The sequence below is a fragment of the Rhopalosiphum padi genome, chromosome 1, assembly GCF_020882245.1.
Source record: "Rhopalosiphum padi isolate XX-2018 chromosome 1, ASM2088224v1, whole genome shotgun sequence".
Classification (NCBI taxonomy): Eukaryota; Metazoa; Arthropoda; class Insecta; order Hemiptera; family Aphididae; genus Rhopalosiphum; species Rhopalosiphum padi.
This window is the reverse complement of record NC_083597.1, coordinates 14,044,363-14,060,061: the sequence shown is the minus strand read 5'-3', so window position 1 is coordinate 14,060,061 and position 15,699 is coordinate 14,044,363. Positions and strand designations below refer to the sequence as shown.

The 15,699-nt window shown below is 27.9% G+C and overlaps 1 protein-coding gene across 4 annotated transcripts in view; it reads left to right on the top strand.

Moving 5' to 3' along the window:
* Positions 1 to 15,699, top strand: part of LOC132929243 (dystrophin, isoforms A/C/F/G/H) — a 56,150-nt gene that overhangs the window by 22,638 nt on the left and 17,813 nt on the right. For 3 of the 4 annotated variants that reach the window (XM_060994473.1, XM_060994445.1, XM_060994464.1), the window contains exons 46-51: positions 2,020 to 2,156; positions 2,214 to 2,312; positions 4,648 to 4,753; positions 4,822 to 5,033; positions 5,105 to 5,259; positions 5,333 to 5,516. In XM_060994473.1, coding sequence (XP_060850456.1) covers positions 2,020 to 2,156; positions 2,214 to 2,312; positions 4,648 to 4,753; positions 4,822 to 5,033; positions 5,105 to 5,259; positions 5,333 to 5,516 — 893 coding nt within the window. The remainder of the gene's footprint in view (positions 1 to 2,019; positions 2,157 to 2,213; positions 2,313 to 4,647; positions 4,754 to 4,821; positions 5,034 to 5,104; positions 5,260 to 5,332; positions 5,517 to 15,699) is intronic. The other variant, XM_060994454.1, reaches the window with a different exon arrangement.

Sequence of the window (15,699 nt, the reverse complement as noted above, 5' to 3'; positions counted from 1 at the left end):
TTTTTCGTTATAATAAATTAGTTGGTTGTGTTGAAATTATATGGGAAAATATAAACATGATTTAAAATAATACTGTTTTAAAGTGTGCCACCCAACGTTATTATCAAGACGAAAGTTTGAAACCATTAAAAGTTTTCGCATTCGAGTTAGCGTATCAAACAGTAGTGCATATCGTGAGGCTTTTGTGCTAATGTGGTATAAATAAATAAATAATTTTAGTTTTCTACTCATGTGGGACTTCTATTATACAAAAAAGTGAGCAATTTCCCAAGCGTGCAACAATAACTTTAGTTCTCAAATGTCGGGTTTGAGTTTGTTTATGATGCGTAATCAACTGTCCACAGAGAACAACGACGATACTCTGCGAGAACTTAAATCTCTCCGTAATCGCTACGTAGTATATCGGGATTAATACAAAATATCTAAGCTAGCTGTTTCACGTCTCAATGTTGGAATAAATATTTAATATTATATATAGTTATATCTTTAAGTATTATTAACCGCGGTGTCCGCGACGTCCGTCCGTGGTGAAGACGCAGTCGATGTCATGTAGGACGTGCGCGGGGATCGATAATGCGAAGAGTGCAGAAGAAAACTTTGGAATATTAACGCTGCCGCCTAGGGGTTTTCGTCCTGACGCTGTGACGCGCACGTGTGAGAGAGTATAGTGGTGGAAGTGGAATGACAGTGCGGTACTACTAGTAGTAGTAGTAGTAATATCGGTGAGTGCGTGTGTGCGTGCGTGAGTCGTACCCATTCGTAGCTGTCGGTCGCGCGCGCGGCTTTTACCAAGTCTACACTTGTACTCGGCGGAGAGAAAAGTGCCGGCCGGCCAGCCGCGCGCGTACGCCACGACTCCACCCACTTGTGTATGAATCGATGAGGGTGCCCGTCGCCGCGCGAGCACACGGAACACATCTCGTGCGCGCTACTTGTTCCGGTTCATCCGCGCTGCCCGTATCGGCAGGACATCCCTTCCCTTGACCCTTTCCTCAGCCATCCGGGTGGCATTCAGCCACGCGGCCGCCGCCAATCACCACCATTTCGTTTACTTATAGGGTTCTGATTATATTTTTTATTTTTCACGCATTTTCTTTGATTTTTTTCAATACACCTAACCACCACTATACAGTTATCGATATATTAAAGGGTCGTTAATCCATGGATCATGTTTCGATCGTAAGTACAGTAATATCATCGCCTAGATCTTGACGAAACTTAATAATATTCCTATATGACCTCGTAATGTTCTTATTTTAGATGATATCCACATTGATGGTGAAAGTTTTCTTTTTTACGATGTTTTTTGATTTTGTTAGAATTTCTGTACGTACTTTTAAAAAAAAATTAGTACGCTCATGCTTTCATATAAATTACGTTACATTTTTTTAAATTTAATTATTTGTTCTTATTAATCCTTGGTTGTTTTTTTTTTTTTAAATAGATTTATTCGTTTATTGTATAGCTTGGTATACTTGCTTTGATTTATGTAAACATAAAAAAAATGTATTTGTGTTTTCATCTTCATTCTATTTTATGAACAATTGTGTACTAGTTACCATTGAAACAAAACGAACCGAATACACAATGGGGGTTTTTAGATGTTATTTTATGATAGCGTATTAAACATTATTAATGTATTAATTTAAAACAATTATTTATTTTACAATTTTATTTGATACATTTAATGGATTTTATCTTATAAGTTAGTATTTATATCCTATTATTTATTACCCATTTTTTATTCAACCTATTTGGGTTTAACTTTCACCAATTACTTTATTTACAAAACTAAAATAATTTTCATTTTAAGTGTTTACAAGACTTTAACTATTGTTAGTTAAGACCTATCATGTTTAGTAAAACGTAAAACTAATGATAGTAAATATTTTAACTAATATCTATATAAATAAAACAATTAAAAGTAAAATTAAATTAACTTACTTATAGAATATAAATAAATTACCATTATTTATCAATATAAATTTTATTTTATTTTGTGTTTTAATAATTTTATAGCAGAAGAAAATTGGAAGAGTCTAACAAAAAATGCCTCCGAAAAACACCCCCCTTCAAGTTTACGATCCCTATCACCAGTCAATTCATCAGATGCACTTCTCAATTTATTAGCTAGTTTTGATAAATCAATTCTTCAGGTATTAATTTTTTATAGAATGAAAATGTTCAATGTTTCATAATATTATTTGTTTTAGATTTGTGATTGGTTGGCTTTAGAAGAAAAGATGCTGCGTCAACAATCAGTTACGGTTGGGGATGTTGACGATATACTTCAGCTAATTGATAAACAAAAAGTAAGTATATTACTATATAAATATTTAATTTATGTTTTAAATGTACAATTTGAATTTTATAATTGTTTAAATAATTCAAAACTGAAATTGTAATATTAAATTCTCAACATTTTAATTATTTTTATAGATTTAAACATTTAAGTTTTATATTTTATATTTGAACTATTTATGATCTAAATTCTAAAATAAACAGACTTATAAACTTTGTATATTATAAAGATAAATTATCACAATCAGAAAATATTTAAGTCATTTATTTTGTATTAAAAACTTTGTATATTTTATCTTCCACATATTTCATTTTTAAACATTATAAATATCAAATTAATATTAAATTTCATTTTGTAAAAGGGGGCGGGGGATAACAACCTTTGGTTTTCTGGGGCAAAGCCCATTAATTTAATATAAAATAATATTATTATTATTATTCTTAGGCATATTTAAAGGCCATTAAGGTCCATTGCCGCAGCAACAACATCCCTCTATTTCTCTTTATACCTTGAAATTTCTTTCACATTCTCTACCCTAATCATCCTAAGGTCTTCCATAATTCTATTTGCCCACCATTGTCTTGGTCACTTTCTAGGCTGTTTAGTGTTCGGTTTCCATTTTTATGTTACCCAATACTCTTTCAGATCTCCAAACATGACCAACCCATGTTATTCTACTTATAACTTATAATATTTGTTTCCCCGAAAAATCTTCTCAATTCTTTATTTGTCCCAACTTAAAATTTACCTTTTTTATTCTTTTTATGTTTCAAAAATTTTCCAAAGTATTTTCCTTTCAAAATCACCTAAATTGTTCTCATCCATTTTAGTGGTTGCCCAAGTCTCACCTGTATATTATAATGCAATGGGTGTAATTTTGTTAGACTGACAGATTTTGTTATAATAGTGTTGATAGACCAAAATAGTCTATTTTTTTGTTATCAATCTTTCTTTTATTTCTTCACGACTTTGCTTTTCATTCATCCTTGTTCCAAGATACTTGAAATGTTCTACCTTTTCAAATAAAAAACTTTCTATTTCTAATTTTCCTACTATGTGCTGTTTCCTGGATGGTATTTTCCATTAGTTATTTTGTATTTCTACATTTCCTTCCATAACCTTATTAGTTCTTTTGTGAATTGCTTTAGACTTTCTTCATTCTCTGTAGTTATCACTTAATAATTGACATACATTACAATTGCAAGCTGTTAGTTATCACTAAATGCTGTTCCTTTTGTCTTACCTAAGGAATTGTCTCATCACTAAATTTAAGGTAATGTTAAACAAGACCTGTAACAAAACGTCTCCTTGTCTGAGACCTATCGATACTAGGAATTCTTTTGAGTAAGCTCCTTCAAAACTCACCTTGCATTTAGAGTGTTGTATGCACGCTTCTGATCAATTTAATAAGTTTTTCTGGAATCTCCATCTGGGACATAAAATAATATTAAAATTAAAAATGAATAAATTTATATAATATTTATCATTACAAAAATAAATTACAATTATTTAAATTTACCAATAGGAAATTGTTTATTAAATAATGTTGTTAGCGAAGATTTGATTAAATAAATATTTATACATACTACTATGTACTCTTACTATACTAGTATCATTATGCCAAAAATTAAAATCAATTATTTATTAAATTAAACAATCACAAAAAATAAACAATAATAATAATTATAATATTCATTATTACAATTATATTTCAAAAAATATTTGATTGTGTTATTTCTTTAATATTTTTGTTTAAATTTTAGATTTCTTTTTTTACAATATTTTATTTTATCAAATTATTAACTTTTTTTTACTTATTTATTTTTAATTATTTAAGGCTCATAATTCAAGAAACCTTTGTTTTTAAATTAATATTTAAATGTCAATATCTCATAAAAACTCAGTATATTTGTATTAAATTTGTATTATTGATTTGTATAATTTTATTAAAATAATAAAAATTATGACTTACAAATGATTGTTCACTTATATGTTTGTATATACACACAGTCGCCATAGCAATACAATATCTTATATTTTCTTACATATTTTATTATTAATAAGACAATTTTGAATATTATTTTGTGATTGAGACTTTGATATTTATTTATTTTTAACAATACATATCATATATTAAATTTATTGAAAAATATATCTTTATAATCTATACATTATTTTAAATAAAACTAATCGTACATATTTGATTTTAAATTGCATTATGTTATTTTCAGCTAATACTAAAATTGTTTAAGCCAGAAAACAATAATTAATTTAACTTTATTCAATATAAATTATTCTTTTTAAAAATATGTAAAAACTAATATAATTTGTTATTTTACATATAGAATGTATTACGAGAATTGGAACAAAAAAAACCTCAACTAGATGAGTTAGTTCATACTGCTGAAAACCTTAAAGCTGATTCAAATCGACAACAATTACATGGCAAAGGTAATTAATTGTTAATATTAAATTAATGATGTATATTTTATACAATATTTAATGCTATTATTCTATAGTAACTAAATTGCGTGAGCATTGGGATGAAACAAATAATAAAGTAATGCAACGTAAAACTGAATTAAATGCAATGTTGAGTGATAGCCAACGTTTTGAAACAAAAAAAATGGAAATAGATACTTGGTTGACTAGAATGGAGAATAGACTACAGCGAATGAGTTCAGTCGGTAATACAGCCGATGTACTAGATGCACAACAAAGAGAACAAAAGGTATGAACAAATATTATTAAACTTAATTTAAAATGACTATTTAATATTAACTTTGTATCTATACATTTTAGTCATTCCATGTTGAGTTACATCAATATAAACACCAGATTGATTTATTTAATCAACTTACACAAAAATTAATTGCAGTTTATCAAAATGATGATACTTCCAAAATTAAAAAATTAACTGAACAAGTACATCAAAGATTCCAAAATCTTAATACAAAGTAAATTTTGTTTTAGACCATATGTCTGATTAAGATTATATTTAATTATTAATTTCTAACTTCTTTTTTTTAGCATTATAAGCCGAGGAAAAGTATTGCATTCAGCAATAAACTCATTACAAAATTTAGATAAATCGCTCGACAACTTTTTAGGATGGTTGTCTGAAGCAGAATCATCAATGGAAACAATTGAAGCAGAATTCGATAGATGTAATACACTCAAACGAGAAAATACTACAGCAATGAATCAACTAAAGGTATGTGATTATGTGATATAAGTTAAAATAGTAGATCTTAAATGATATTTAGTATTTAAATATTACTTAATTAGTAGTATTGACAAAAGTTTCTGTGTCTATATCTCTAAAGCTTTCATTATTGTAGCAAAGATAATGACATTCAAAATGAGTAAAACATTCACATTTGTATATACATTTCATAGTTAACATTTTAATTCAAATTTATTATTGTTATTCAATTAGGTTTATTTAAAATATTTAGTAGAAGGTAAAATTTAAGTGAATATATATGCTAGTATAATAGTTGGTCTAAAAGTATAATATAAATGTTGAATTAAAATGTATAGGTTATTAACACTATAATATGTAATTCTTATATATTATACCTCAGTGTATGTTATGGTTATCCATTAGATATAATTAATGTTATGTTGTGCATTTATAATTTAATACCAAATTATTTAAATCATTATTTTTACTAAATGAACTTTTTATAAAATCTATTTATTTTTAATACTTATATATTTGTATAAATATTGAATTAGGAAGTAGATTTTATAGATATCAAAGACTTATTACTATATAATATAATACTAATGGGATATCCAAAAGGTTACCTAATCTAAAATTACAAGTTAGTAACTAACACTATTTTATGAATGGAGTTTCTGCATAGTACAATTTTAATTTATCTCAACAATTAAATGAATTACTGATTAATACAAAGTTAATTATACAAGATATAAAGTATATAATACTTATAATATTACACTTTGTAAATTTGAAATACTTTATTAGGTTTCATAAAACAATATAATTGAGAATTGCTTATAGATTACAAAAAGTATACGTATTTTAACGAGGTATAACGATATTAATTATTTTTTCTTAAAAGTCCTGAGTTTCCTTTCAGTAATGCTAGTGGTAGTCCATGCCTGGAAAATGTAAGCATAGGTTTTATTATTACCATGTGCAGCCTTGCTTTGATTTTTTTGGAGAATACTTTGAATTTTAAGAACTTACTTAGAGCAAAATCAATTATGCTGTTTCAGCTTTTGTTATCCTTAAACCCATATCTCTCTAGCCTAGTCATTTTTTGTACTCGGTACAGATCCTAGGTGTCGAAATTCATTGACCTTTTCGGAGGTCCCGTATTAGTTTTGTCTCCCTCATTTATAGCCGCTTATTATTTTGGTTTTATTCATATTAATTGTTAATCCTATATTACTGACGGCTTACTCGAGCACTTGGGCTATTTTTTCCGTATCTTGTACAGAGGTTTCTAAGATATTTAAATCATCCGCAAAACCAAGCATTTGCAGACGCCGTTGGTTAATCGCTATTCCAGTAGTTTCCATTTGCATCTCCCTTATGACTTTTTCCAATGCTACACTGAATAAATTGGTTGATAGCAAATCTCCTTGCTTCAACCCTGTATTAGCTTCATAAGCTTCAGACTTGTTTACTCGACCCTTATTCGATACAGTGTATCTTCCTTGCACATTTTCGCCAGCGCTATAAGTTTCCCTAACTCCTCTATTATATTATAAAGGCTCTGTCTATGTAACTTTATATAAATCTAGGAGTAATAGACCTTTTTAAAATCAAAAATAATTACCATATGTTTTGGCGGTACTCATACTTTTCTTATATTAGCCTATAACTGACAACTGCTTGGTCGTTGATCTTCCGGTTTGGAATCCACATTAGTAGCTTCCTAGGTTTTCTTCCAAGTATGGTGTTTGTCGGTTTAATAAAATCTTCGCAAACACTTAGTAGATTAATCTGAATTAAGGAAAGATATTCCTCTATAGTTTTCTTATTTTGTTTTATCACCTTTTTATGCATTAATATGATTATAGTCTTATTCAAGGTTTTCGGCAAACGTTATCATTCTATATCTTCCGGAATAACTTAAACTGGGCTAAGATGAGTTCAGCTGGTATTTCGTCTAATTCTGGCGCTTTCTAATTGTTATAGCTAATTATTACTTCGTATAGGTTTCTTCTTAGGTCACTTCACTTATCATTAGTTCGGCGCCATACTGGGTTTCTAGTGACTATCACTCCTCTAATCATTAAAAAAAACCTTATGAATTTTTTATTGTTGACCCCTTAGGTACCATCTAAATTAATTTTCTTTTTAGAAAAGATATTAAAGTAGAAAATTGAGGTGTTTTTTCTATTATAAAAATAAAAATAAATTTAATAAATAATGAAAACATGTCTTTATAAAATTAATATGTTCATTACTCCGTCTATAATGTAAATATTTAAAAATACTAGGTAATAAATACAATTTTTTTCAAAAGTGTTTTGTAAGGACTTCAAAATTATATGGAAAAAAAAATATTTTTTAAACTTATAGTTTTCAAAATAATGAGTGAATTATTTAAAAGGAATCACCCAGTATAGGAATTAATAACTATTACCAATAATTGGTATTATCTGAATTATTATTATTATTATATTTTGCACCCACCGCTACTATTATTTAGCAACAAAAATATATGAATTTATTATCCTTTATTTTATAATAAAATCTAGACTGTATCTACTTTCTAGATTATAGTGTTTCTCAACTAGTGTGTCGCTAAATAAGCCTAAATGTGTCACGAAGTATATTAAATGACACAACATTTTCAAACATTTTTGATTTATAAAAACTAATAAGTATTTGATATAATTTCTATGATAGTTAATGTTTCATGTTTCATCAAACACTCATTTTAATAAACTTGTACATGCAGAGTAACCGCTTCATATGCTTGCACGCTATATCTGTAATATTATTTATGCCCAATCCCTTCTGCCAAACCAAAATATTACAAATGCATATATAATTAATAATAATAATAATGTATGCTTAACAAGAAAAGTATGGATGTATAAATATATATATATATATATATACAAATATTTACCACTATAGGCCACAGCTTGAAAATGGGAAATATTTTGATATTATCGATTAAAAATATTTATCAGGTAATTAAAATTATTGGTTAATGTTATAAACTTTGGTCGTTTCATTTGGTATGCTGCATAATGCATACGTGATTAAAATCTGTGCATGTTAATCACACGTAATCACCGTAAGCTTGAAAGGATAATATTTATTTTAGCTATCAGTGTTAAGAGGACGTTACACCCGCATGTGTTGTTTCCATCTTATAAATGTAAAATATAGCAATAACTGTTTTACGCAGGAAAAAACCAAGAATGCTACACAATCATAACTAAGAACATAAAAAAAAATTTTAAAAATACTATGTTTTACAGAGAAACAATGCACAACAATTTAGAGTCTTAACTATCACTACTGCCTGAGAGGTTCTATCCGCGCAAAACAGTTTTTTGCTATGTTTTACATATGTAAGACGGAAACAACACATGGGTGTAACATCCTCTTAAACACTGTTGGCAATATTCTTATTGTCGTTTATTAATTTTTAATTATGGATAATTAAAACTGCACATGTATAAATGTATTATATTATTAACTGCGTTGTATATTATATTATTATATCTCGTATAATCGTATAATATATATATATTGACAGTATAGCTATGACCATGGTCCACTAATTCTAAAATTATTGTTTAGTTAGATATTTTTCATTTTTTTTTTAAACTATTTTGAATAACAATTTTTTCTTTACCATGATTTAGGAATATTTTCTATATTAATATCCAACATAATAACTGTTTATGGTGACCATCGTTTTGTTATTAATTTGGTACAAAATAGTTTATTTAAAGGGATTAAAATAAGCAATGATTTTTTGTCGTTGTCTAAATCATACTTGGAATATAGGAATTTAGACTTTTTTATTACAACGTACCACTCATTGATCTAGTGAAGCAATATAAATTCTAAAAACAGTATTAAATTAATCGTTAAATTTACTCGAGATCGATTTTACCTCATCTTTAAATTTATTCCCTTAAATCCTAAAAAAGGAGTAGTTGAAAAATGGAATATATCAAGAAATTAATTTTTTCAAAAACTATTAACGTTTTTGAAAATATTTGTTTTTATGTTTTTAATAATTAAAAGTCGTTAGAAACATCGTTTAAAAAATATTATTTATTTTTAACTGTATTTTATTGTAATAATTTATACTTTTCCTTTTTTTTTTTTACTGACAACATATATATATATATATATATATGTCAAGCAGAATATTAAAATTTTTAAATATTCGGGATATTTCTATACATAATTCGATGTTTTACCTCGGAAGTTCCACAAAGATCTAATTTAGGACCACTTCTTTTCTTAATTTTTATTAATGATCTTCCTCTTATTTTAGATAGTCCAGTAAACATTTAGATGTTTGCTGATGATGTTAAAATTTACAGTCAAATTAAAAATGTTGAAAACCTTAATTCGTTGCAATCTAATTTAAATAAGTTTGTGATGTGGAGTTAAAAAAAAACTATCTGACTTTGAATTATAATAAATGTAAAATTATTACTTTTTCACGCAGCAAAAGTACTATATTTAATAATTATCAAATTGATAACTATCCTCTTGATAGATTATTCTATTACTGATTTGGGTATATATTTATTTTAAATTTGATCTGTCTTTCAAAATTAATCATAAATAAAGCGTATCTATAAGATGTTGGATTTTATTAATAGAAAATACTAAGGACTTAAGAAATCATTTTTGTTTAAACAATTTAGGTATATACTTCAAAGTTAGATTTAATTTAGAATTTGGCTCTTTAATATGGTCTAATAATTATTCTACTTACTTAAATGATCTTATGATAACCAATATAAATTTCTGAAAAGAGTTGCTTATATTACTCATTGTGCTATCTCTAGAAGCTTTTTTCTTTTATTGGTTCAAGCTCTATAGGTATTGATTCTCTTACTATCAGGCGTGATTTAATTGATATTATGTTTGTTTATGATATTTTAAATAACTATATAAATTTCTTAGCTATTTTAATTATAATTGGATTTATACTTTTTTTTATTGGACTCTAGTCCCTAGTAGGACTACATGAAATTCTAGTTTGTTCCATATACCTGAATTTAATACAAATTGTGGCTATTTTTCTCAAGAGCCCTTTTAACGCAAATAAAATCTCCACAGTCTTGGATTTTTTTGTTCTGTCTCTTCAAATCTTTAAAGCTAAAACATTAGCCTAATTTATTTTATATTTTTGTTTTTATAGGTACATATATATATTTTCGTTTTTCTAGTTCGTATTATTTTATATTATTATAATTTTGTCTATTACTTTTATATGTGCCAATTATTATGTAATATTTGTTTTTTTCTTGTTTAAGTGCTTACTGCTTATGTCCGTTGATTATAAATTAATAAATAACTAAATAAATAATAATAAAATTGTTGAGTAATTAATTCGTTACATAACTTTATTTCAAATATGTTTTTGTTAATATGATGAAAGTTTTTTGCATTTACCATTTACAACAATGATAAAGTAAAATAAAATTTTTTTTTTAGTAAAGATTTATATTTTTTATCGTCAATTGAAATTTTTTTAAATTTTGGATGGGTAAATAAGTTTATGGTTATAACTTTATAAGTAAAACCAATTATAATAAATTATATTTAAAAAAAAAAAATATATGTTTATCATTAAATGAATCACCTGGTTCATTGTTTACGTGTAAACAACCATATTTTCGTTATAAACTGATTGTATCAAAAATTAATTTTAAAATGACACACTCAATAATAATAAAACTACCTTCACTAAATATTACTTTTTAAAATTTAAACTTTTATTTATTCGAGTATTAATTAGATTTAATTTTACTGTGATATTTCAGTATTCGTATTATAATAATAATAATATTGAATTAAAATTAATAATTTAGTGAATAATACTAAAATAATACATTTTTAGAACTTTAATAAATATTTTATGTGAACGGTCATACTTGATAAAAAAAAAAAAAGGAAGATATTTCGTGGCCATCTGGATTTTATTAGATTTAAAATGGATAATACAAGCGTGTATATGTCAGTTGTTATCTTACACTCCTGTCCCTGTCAATATCTGTACAAACGATTGCTTTGTAATATTTTTATTGTAATTGACATTTCTATCTCGAACAACATTATAAGCTTAATGTTTTGTTATAAACTTAACGTTGGTCTGTAAACACTCGTGGTTATTTTGTGAATTTGTAGTTTAAGTTTACTTGTTAATGTAAGTTGTCTATATCTAATATAGAAAATTATGGTAATGTATAATCATTAATCACATTTTATATTTAATATAAATTTAAAAATAAAATTTTATTGAACACGAAACTTATGTTATATTTACCAAAAATTAGTTTATATAAATGTACTTATATCAAGTGATAAATAACACATGTAATGTGTATTACAACTTTTATTCAATACGTAGTGAAAAGTTAAATTTTAAAATTAAGTAGGCGTGTATACAAAAAATAAGTAGATAATGTCTCTTTAATCGTATCTCAAATAGTTAATTTTATTTGAAAGTCTAAACACTAAACATAAATCTAAAATGAAAGATAAATTAAAATATAGTAACAATATTATTATTTATCCATGTATAATTTATTATAGCTACTATTAAGCCAAGGGGAATAATAATCTTCAATAAAATAATGCAGGAGTGGAATGTATTTATTGAAAAAAGTGGCTCATCTCATTGTATCTTCCTCCCACCTCCATCATTAAGTGTTTCAAAAAAGAGCACTCACTTGAAATGGGTAATTTAAACGAGTTAAATAATCAACTTAATTGTTATAAAATATAAAATGTCCTTAAATTAAACATATGTATTTATTCATGAATCATAATAATATCATATTATGAAATATCATTGGTTTATAATTATATTTTTAACTCTTCTGAGGTTAGGTTTATACGCATATAAAATAAAATATATTTAGGTGTATAAACAATATAGTATAATAATATTGTGTAATAAACTGTTAAATTTCTAAGTTAACATAAAATATTTCGAATGCATAACTGAGTTTGATTCAGAGTTTTTTACTGCATACAGGATATTATATAAGTATATCTGTTTTTGATAAATTCTAATTTTTAACTATTTTTATCTGCACATGCGCAGTAAAATAAAAATTTCTTAAATAGGAACCACTATTTTTGATACTAGATTTAGATTGATTCATTTTTTTTTGCAACTTTGATCTTTATAGTTTTTCGATATCTTCAAAATTGACATTTTTAGGACAGTCGAAAGTTTTAAATTAGGTATAATTTGTATAATTATTGTATTATTCAACACTCTAACTTAATCACGAATTTATAGGCATAATTAATAGATAAATTCCAATGATACATTTTATAAATTCGATGTAATAATAAATACACCTCGTAGTTTTAATCAAAATAAATTATTATATAATAATACCTATAATTACGAATTACCTAAATTAAAAATTTTGGCTGTCTTAAAAATGTCAATTTTAAAGATATCAAAAACTATAAAGATCAAAGGTTGCTAAGAAAAAATAATTCAATCCAAATCCTGTATCAAAAATGGTTCTTATTTAAGAAATTTTTATTTTACTGCGCATGCGCAGATTAAAATGGTTAAAAGTTAGAATTAATTAAAAACAGATGTATATTAATATGTCCTGTACGCAGTGGCGGATTAACCTTCACAACGTCCTGAGTCACGCTTAGTGTTTACAGCCCCCTTTTTTTAAATACTATACAAAGATCATAGTTTAAATAGGTTAACATCGAAGAGTGATGGGTAATTGGGTATGGCCGCCCCGAGAGTGAGAAATAGTAATATGGTTCAATTTTTTTTTTTTTGAGAATAAAAATAAAATAACATAACAAATTTGCAGCTCATTATAAGTTGCCGCACTAGGCTCGAGCCTCACGACCCTAGTGATTAATAAAACAATTCTGAATCAAACTCAAAGTCATGCATTCGAAATATTTCCTGTTACATTTAAAATTAAACACACGGTATATGAAATGTTTAGATATTAAAATAATTTAAGATATGTATTTTAAGTCTAACATGCATTAGAATATCTAAAAATTCGATATTTTTAAAAATATATTTGTAAATCTTATAAAATACTTCTAAAAACTAGGTTGACAGTTTTTATATACATACTATAATTGAGCATAAAACGGACGGAAATTAGATTGATGTTTTTTTGTATTAGTTTTATAGTCGTTACATTGATTATATCATTATCATACACTAGTGTCTAGCATTTTGTTGTTTTATATATATATATATATAAAATGTACATCCCATCATGATGTAAATGTTGATATTTGAATAAGAAAATAAAGGGATTGTATAAATGAGCAATTGTGTATTGTGTATAGTCATTATTGGTATTTTATTGTTATCTTACATTATTGTCATCTTGTTTGAAAATATAAAAAAGTAGGTAGGTATTTCTACACGATTAAGTAAAGATTTTAAAACTAAAAATGAAACATCTGTAATTTGTTAAGCTAAATTATATAAAAACATACCTTTCTGTTTTATAGTTTATAGTTATTGGTACAATATTTTATATACATACTATATATATATTATGGACAACATAAAAAATAATAACTCGTTTACTATTCGCGCTATGTTATATTACACAGAGCAATGATTTAATTAATTACAATAAATTAAGATTATCACAAAAATGTTAAGTGAATTTAATTCTCGAATTCTTTGATATTTACATTGTAGCAACCTTGGTATATATTTTTAATTTCCTATTCTTAATTATATTTCTGAAAATGTTGATGTATGCAGTACTTGTGTATTTACATTGTAATGTATTTTGGATTTTTTAAAACATTTAAAATTTTAAACAAGCGGCATGGAATTGAAGTGGCTACCACAAAATATGTTATTGGCACACTACTTCAATCATTAAAAATATACTAACTTGCTTATAAATAATTATGGGTGTATTGATTTAATATTTCGATGTATTTTGTACATAAACGTATATTTTAGGATCACGAAATAAAAATTATGGGTTACCATTTAGAAAAAAAAACGGCATCAATAAATTTGGTCAAAGTCTACCTACGCTGGTATAATATATAATCACACTGGTCAATGATATATAAAACGATGATCACCCTGTTTTAAAAAATAGATGTATCTATATTCTATACAGACGAATAGGTTATAATATAATATATGGACGTTATAAAATGATACGCATACGAGTAACTAATGTCGCCATCGCAGACGTTATTATTTAGTATAAAGTTCAGAAGACACAAATCGCGTCTCGGAGGTACAATAAATACAAGAAATCGAACCCGGAGGTTAGGGCTAGGTGTTCGAACTGGCGGCGCCCGACGACGGCTATTGGTGCTGGTCACCTATGACCGATTGTTGTTGGACGCGGCGGCGGCGGTGGCCCTGCGTATATGACAATGTAATATAATAATAACACGAACGGCTCACGAGTACTGAAGGTATATATTACACGGTAGTGGTGCACACACGCGCTCGCGCGAGTAATACTGTGCTTACACGTACACACGCGGGCACGGTAATATACACTCGTATAAACGCCGCGCACGTGACCCGGCACCGCAACAACCTCTCGAGTAAATTGCACGCGCGCCACCGTACATGCGCCCCTGTGAAACAAATATCATATAGGTGTTGTATCATCCACTCGCGGCGTCGCGTTCGTTATTCTCGCGTACTCGCGTCTCTCACACGCGGTCTGTCTGTTTGCGGCGCCGGTCGGTCGGTGGTCGTGGTCGTCGGCGTCCCACAATCACATCGCGTCATGTCCGAACCGCTGCGGCGGACGTCCCGCGACGGTGGCTCGTCGTCCCGGCAAAAGATTACGTCCGCGCTGCAAGTGATCCGGAAAAAACGCTGTATACCGGTCGATCGTGACGCGGTTGGGACACGCGGTCGACGTGACGCCGAAAAAATGCAAAAAGTCATCGCCGGCGGCATCGTCGTCGTTATCGCCGTCCCCGGCCGACGATGGTGGCTTCGGTGACTGGCGCACCGATGGTCTGCCAGAGCACTCGCACCGCAGGCCGTCGCCGCCTTGCGCCGTCACCAGATCCGTGTCCGATTACGGTGTGGTGCAACAGCGGTCGTCGACGCGCAGGCAACACTTCAGCAGTGACACTAAACGCGTGGAGGAAGCGTACCGTCGAGGCTTCTGCGACGGTTCTGTAGCCGACGTGT